This window comes from Colletotrichum godetiae (genome assembly GCF_030913485.1).
Source record: "Colletotrichum godetiae strain CBS 193.32 chromosome Unknown BDP55scaffold_66, whole genome shotgun sequence".
Taxonomy (NCBI): Eukaryota; Fungi; Ascomycota; class Sordariomycetes; order Glomerellales; family Glomerellaceae; genus Colletotrichum; species Colletotrichum godetiae.
Window position 1 is genome coordinate 1 of NW_026851314.1, and position 6,877 is coordinate 6,877.

General features: G+C 56.3%; 2 protein-coding genes across 2 annotated transcripts; both read right to left on the reverse strand.

Moving 5' to 3' along the window:
• Positions 1-907: 907 nt before the first annotated feature.
• BDP55DRAFT_593040 (uncharacterized protein) lies at positions 908-2,405 on the reverse strand. Its single transcript, XM_060570945.1, has 2 exons — positions 994-2,405; positions 908-927 (listed from the first exon to the last, which is right to left on the reverse strand). Exon 1 carries the CDS (start codon positions 2,311-2,313, stop codon positions 1,279-1,281), a length of 1,035 nt encoding a protein of 344 aa, XP_060423718.1. The 5' UTR covers positions 2,314-2,405; the 3' UTR covers positions 908-927; positions 994-1,278.
• Positions 2,406-4,067: 1,662 nt separating this feature from the next.
• Positions 4,068-5,650, reverse strand: BDP55DRAFT_563919 (uncharacterized protein; the record flags this gene model as incomplete). The annotated part of the gene is made up of 3 exons (XM_060570284.1): positions 4,068-4,681; positions 4,769-5,069; positions 5,132-5,650. 3 exons carry the CDS (start codon positions 5,648-5,650, stop codon positions 4,068-4,070), a joined length of 1,434 nt encoding a protein of 477 aa, XP_060423719.1.
• Positions 5,651-6,877: the final 1,227 nt, after the last annotated feature.

A 6,877-nucleotide genomic window follows, 5' to 3' on the forward strand; every position in this document is an offset into this window, starting at 1 on the left:
AGCGGGCGTTTGCCGCAAACATCGGAGGGTGCAGATCCCGTGAGACCGCGCAGGCCACGACGTGCTCCTTTGAAAGCGCTAAGCATCTTGAAGCCCGACGATCCCTGTCCGATTCTCCAGGGAAGCAGGGAGCAAACTGGTCTTCGCTTCGTGGAGCTAGGGTGTGTGTCGGAGAAAGGCTCCTGGTTGGTACATAGGACAGCAAGGGTGCAGGAAAAATGTGTCTCGCCAGCCCAGGAAGCACAGGTCTCAGACATTATCACGTGTCAGGACACTCGACATGATTGGCCCGAGCCCTTTTGGCGTCCCACAAACTCCAACAGCGACAGCTCCCCACCCTAATTCCTAGGATCGCTAAACTGGTCCCTAACCACCTAGTCCTAGGAACTGCGAACTACCTATGCCCTGAATCCTAGGATTGGTGACTGTTAGCACCTCCCCATCCCAAGAGGAGCAACGTCGCTACTGTGCGTGTAACATGCTGAATCCCAGGATGAGGAAGCTGACCCCTGTCGGCTCGCCCCCTGCTGAATCCTAGGAACTGTAAGCTGCTTCCCACCCTTAATCCTGGGATCGGCCCTCTGCCACTGGCATACCCTGAATCCTGCTCACCCACTCGCCTCGATCGCGCGACCTTAGGGCGGCGGGTGATCCGACCACACCTGAGCGACGGAGTGGCATCATGTCACATGTGACTATGGATACTATGTAAGTGTACCCATTCCACAGTTTTCCTTAACAGTTTGAATGAGCGATTAAGCGATACACAGCCAAATCATCACCTAGTCAAACATACGGCTCAGGAAGATTTGTCGACTTTCTCATGGGTTCTCGATATATTCCGCTTTGGTGGCCATTATCTCTGTGTTCATTTATGTATTTTGGAGTCTCAATGATACTATCGCGAGTTCCTTAAACTTTCCAAAGCTTGTTGTGATTAGTAGAGTTTGGAGCTTTGCATGGGCATATGCGTGACGTGGAAGGGTAGTATACCTTATCCAATGTTTGTGGAAGATTTCCCGGGCTAGTAGTCCCATGCCGAGGCCATCAAGATGTCACTCATAACGAGAAGATATCTGTCAAACTGATGAAATGGTTTCTTCAGACTCTGACACTCATCTCTTTGCCCCCGATTCATAGGGTCTATGTGAGGCATCATACCCATCCCTTATAATCCCTTTTTGTCTCTCCGTCCTATTCTCCCCATCCCCTTCATAACGTCATGACGACCACCATGAAAACCACCCAGATCGACTGGCATGATCAATTCCTCCCCTTTCAATGAATAGACACAGCCTCAAACTCCTCAACTCCCTCGACAGCCTCCCCATCCATGATCCCATACACGTACGCCGCCCCCACAATCCTCTTCATCCCCTCCCTCTCACCACTCTTCCTCAACACAAACGGCGCATTGCACCCCTTCATAACCCACACCTCATCGCCCGCCTCGCTCCCCTCCGGCACCATGGCAACATATTTCCCGCCCTTGGCCAGTACCAAATCCAGCGCCGCGCGCATCGGGAAAACACGGTTAATCAACACCTGCGCCGCCGCCTCCAGAGCCTCATTGGCTTCCTGCGCAGTGCAGCCGGACATCATAATCTCCTTTCGCAGCATATCCCGCTCCGGCCGCGCGGCATCGAGGTCGTCCTCCTCGACGGCGGTGCAGAAGCGCCACGCCAGCTTCAGTGTCGTGGCCGGGATCTCGTCCTCTTCGCTGCCCTCCCCCTCGGTGCGGAAGAAGGTCAGCGCGCGGAGGATGGCTTCGAGGCCGCTCTCGCCTGTCCGGTACTTTGAGTCCTCGAAGCCGGGGATGTTGGCCAGCAGCTGCGAGAGCGTCACCATGTCGCGCTTCACCCACAGGGACGGGTGATCAGCATGTAAATGTGCCGCGCGCGGAACGGCGGTCATGTGCTCAATCGTATCGACTTTGATACCCTTGAGAAGCAACTCATCCTCCTCAGCATTAGGATCAAACCCAAAATCAAAGTCCGTCTCGCCCGCGGCCTCGGACTCAGCCGCGTCCGCGACAGTCATGCGCCGCCAGGGTCGGCGGAAGTCAGGCAGCCAGGAGGGGAAGCCTGCCGCCGTGCTGCCGGTGCCGTTGTGCTTCTCCGCAATACCGGCGTGGTCGAGGAGTTCCTCACTGAAAGGCTCGTGGAGGAGGGTGCGGCCGAAGCGGAGGGCCGTCTGCTCAAAGGTGGCGGAGTAGTCCGGGCGGAACTCTTCTCTGTCACCGTCGAGGGCGAGACCGAGGAGCGCAAAGTAGAGGTCGCGCGGGTCCGTGGCGTCGACTTCGCGGAAGGACATGAGAAGGTTGAGGAGGTCTGTTGAGCGCTTCTCGCCGTCGTCTTCGTCGTCTTCTGATTCCCATTCGCCCTCGTCGCCTTCTTCAGCGTCGGCTTCCTCCTCGTGGTCGTGGTCGTGGTCGTGGTCGTGGTCGCAGTCAGGGCCGTGTTCATGGTCATGGTCGTGACCGTGGTGATCATCATCATGATCATCCCCTCCACAACATCCACCCCCGTGCTCATGCCCACCTTCATGCTCATGCGACCTCGTGTTCCCCCTCATAGCACCAAGCTGATAAAACCGCAACCTCTGCGCCATATTCGCCATCAACTCCGCCGCGCTCTCAATCTCCTCCCCCTTGGCATCCACCAACGGCCAAGGAGGGTTCTCCGGCTCTTCCAACGCAATCGTACCCGGCCACAGCTGCGACCAGTTCACCGTCTTGCCACCACACATCATCATGACATCCCGCGCCAGGATAAACTCCTGCACGATCCATACCCGGCGGAACCAAGGACGGTTCCAGAACCGGGACACGCTTAACCACTTGTCGGCACCCACCGGCGGCAGCTCCGCACCAGCACCCGTCGGTGCATCGGGGACTGGCGCACCCAAAAGGTCCTCCGCGAACGCGCGCGCACCAGCGTTCAGAGGGTCCGGAATGTGAACGCGCCAGTACCGCTCAATCAACTCCATCGCCTCGCTGCTGCCATCAGCTTCTTCACCAAGGTAGGCGAGCACCTTCTGTGCGCTAAGGTAAATGTCGTGCATGAGCATGATCTGCGCCTCCTTCTCCTTGCCGTCGGCCTGGTTGATGCACAGCGCATCCGCCCAGACGAGGCGAGTTCGGTCCTCGAGGCGCACGCGCTTGAGGCAGAGGTGCAAGCTTTCGGTGATGGGGATTTGTGCGCCAGTAGAGGTGGTGATGTGATGGGGTTTCTCGTTGGAGCCCCAGACGTAGGAGATGGCTTCGTATGAATCGGCTGATTCGGGCAACTCGTTGTCGTGTTTGCTTGCCTCGTCGACGTAGGTGTCGATGGGGCGGGTGAGAAGATCGCCTTGGAGGGCGTCGTCGAAGCGGCCTGGTGCGAGGGAGAGGAGGCGGAAATCCCGCTCGCCGAGGGACGTGTATTTGTACTCGGCCATGGCTGCAGAGGCACAAAACCTATTGCGATGCTCTTCTGGTCAGGTTTGGTGAGTGCCAATGTGTTGGTTGTGAAGTTAGAGGTTTAAATGGTGAGCGAGCGAGTTATTGAGTGAGAAGAAAAAATCAGAGTTTGGCGGCGTTTTTGGGGACTGTGGAGTGAGATTGGAGCTGAGATCCAGGAAAGCGCTGCATGAAAAAGTCCACATCTAAAAGATTGGATTTTCATTGGCAGCGCCCGCTGATCCAGGGACCACGATTGAGGATCAATTTTATTTGGCATCATTGTTTTGCATGGATATAGGGATTTGTCGAATTTCACAACCAAAGTTGCATTCCAAAGATTTTGCTGCATTTTCATCTCACAGAACCATTAAACGTCGAGGGCTCGAGAAACAACTGAGTTCAGATTCTTAAGCATCATGGCTCTACAATTTACCGGTCATATTTTTCTGTAACAGACTACTTGACAATTGAGAGACTATGCAAATTGATTCATCATTCATGTCCAGTCTAAGAACTAGGAGGAGCAACCTTCACATAAATCTCATCATCTTCTACTCTCAACACACCCATGTCGTACGTAACCTCTCATACTAAAGAAACAAGTCATGAATATCAACCACCGCTCTCAAAGTCCCAAAGCAGAGTTGAAAGCATCAGCAGCAGCCTGCCCACTCAACCCCTTGGAATCAGCCTCCCCCTGCTGACAAGCCGCAACAGCAGCCTCATCCGCCTGACACCGGCTCTCCAACTGCCCACAAATAAACCCAGAAATCACTCCAATATTCAACGCGCTCCCATGCTCAAAGTCACCCGCCGGCGCAAACGAAGCCTCCTTGCGTCCATCAAGACCCTCCGCAAACTCAATGCTCGGGTCCTGGCACTCGCCAAACTCAAACGCCTGTCTCCCCTTCAACAGCGCCGTCGTAGCGATTCTCATTCTTCTCGCACCGCGCGCATTCAGACCCGATGCGCGACGGAGTTTTGTCTGCGAGGAGGCCGCGAGGCAGTCGTCTTCTTGCGCGTCGCAGTCTGACACGCTGATATCCTCTGAGCCAGAGTTAGCGGCGTCGGCGCAGGCGTTGTGCTGCACTGCGCAGGAGCGCTGGAGGGCTGCGCCGGCGTTGAGGAAGGTTGCGCCGTTGACGGAGAAGGGCTTGTCTGCGGAGGAGTCCGAGGTTACGGGCGGGGCGGGGCCGCCGAGGGTGCCGGTGAAGGTTTGGACGTCTGTTGTTCCTGTGGCTGCGTCGTTTGCGTTGTCACTTGCGTCGGCAGTGCTATTGTTGTTGGCATTGCTGTTGTTGTTGTCGTTATTGTTGGACTGGCGACGGGTCTTCTCAGAGGCGTCGGCCGTGGAGTTGTCAGCGCTGGCGCTGGCGCCCTTGTTGCCGCGCTGGGAGAGGATGGCACGGCTCAAGAAGCTTCTGTTGCGCAGGCGGCTTGCTGCGCCGGTAGAGTTGGCCGCGGCGGCCGTGGCGTTACCGGCAGCGGCTTCACCGGCACCTCCAGCGGCAGCGGCATCGATCTCCTCGGGTGTAGCATCCTTGACGATGAGGTTCTGGCTGAAAATACATCCCTCAGCATCATCGGCATCGTCACAGGTGTTGCCGGCTCCGGTGTTGTCGTTGACCTATCTCCCTCATTAGTCTTCTCATCTCATGAGCCTCTATCGAAGGAAGGGGGGAGTCTTACATCGCCAGGCTCGAAAGTGCCCGAATCAAGCGCAAGCTGCGGATCGGCCCCAATAGCAGAAAGCTGCTTCGCCAACTCCAACGTGATAGCCTTATTCTCCTCGGCCGCACCATCCGAAGCCGGATCCTGATGCTGGCTCAACGCCGCAATCTCAGGGTTCGCGGCCGTCTCGTCGCACAGCACGCTCTTGAGGCCCACCTTGCCGGTGTTGCGTTCCACGGCGCGGAAGACGAGCGCGCTCGCCATGCCGTCCACGTCGCCTGCGGCTTTGGCCGTGGTAAAGGCCGAGTCGGCCGTTGTCTGGTGCAGGCAGTCGAGGTTGGTCACGTCGCCCGCGCCCGCGGCGGCAGCGGCGTTACCGAGGAGGCCAAAGACTGCGTCTTGGATGTTGTTTGGGTTGTCTTGTTTTAGGAGGGCGTTGACGGCGCGGAGGTATTTTTCGTGCGAGTGTTCTTGGGGCACTTCGGCGGCGGCGAAGGCGACGAGAGCCGCGAGGGCGATGGAGGTTTGGAACTTCATTGCTGAGAAGCTTCCAAAGGAACTCTTGCTTTTCGAGTTATTCGATGAGGTGAAGAGTATAGCTGATATAAAGTATCCAAAAGAAGGGCCGGCCCAAGAGAAGTGATCTAAAGGATGATGAGAGCTTAGAAAAGAAAGAATGAAGATTTGATAGAAATACAGAAAGTTCCCAGAACTGAACGAAAGAGAGGAAAACGGTGATGGCTTGAAAGACAGTAAACGAAGACCTTCTTCGGCCGTTGAGAAAGATGAGCAGGCGCCGCGTTATATACAGTCTGCTCGCGGCGAGCCCATCATCTACATCGGGGGCCCGTCTCAGAGCCCACCCAACACCTTGGGTTCGTCTCATGGCCGCGACGTTGAATCCTTCCCCTGAGCAACCCGCTTGGGAAAGCCGACCCGCCGATCAACGGGACATTGATACGGTAGACGCTGCCGAACTCGATGATGCGGCCTGCTTGGCAGAAGAAGAGAGCTCAAAAGTAGAACGGAGGCGCTGGGGTGGAGCAAGGGACTGGAACCGTCGGCTGGAGTGCACTCCGATACGGTTTGACCACAATGGACTGGAGAAAGGAGGCGTGGCTACCGTTCGACGTGTGCGAGCCAAGAGTTCATCCCGTTCCGGAGAGACGGGGCGACTTGCCCTGCGGCTCATGGTCCATGGTACGGTTCGATGGAATGCATATCCTGTTTCGGATACTGGGCCGAGTACGAGTACTCTGTAGAAGCGACGGCCTTGTTGAGGACGGATGGCAAGGGTAGAGCAGATAAGAATAACCGGACCTCATTCTCTGTGACGAGCATGGTGGAGAGAAGTCGTTCGCTGATTGCGATTGGGGATGCTGCCCAAAGCATGTCGGCCGTCATAAGAGAATTTCTCCCTCTGCCCAAAGCCGCATACCCAAACCCATCACTCGATGAACTCTGGTACCGCACTTCCGAGCAACCTCATCCTCCTCACCCGGCATCCGCCACTCCCATCTCCAATATCAAACTCAAAAGGAGCCTCATCGCCAGATCGTCATCCAAGAGATGGCCCCGACTCCTCCAATCGGCCTCCACCGACCCCCTGTCCTTGAAGGGGGATGCTGAAGTTGAGCAGAGTTTGAGGATCTTGCAAATCAGACGGCACCCGTCGCGGAACAGCGTCTCATCCACTCTTTTCCTGCCGTCTTTTTGAGGGATGTCATTGGCTTAACCGCGTTCTGTTTGGTAAAAGATGTGGAG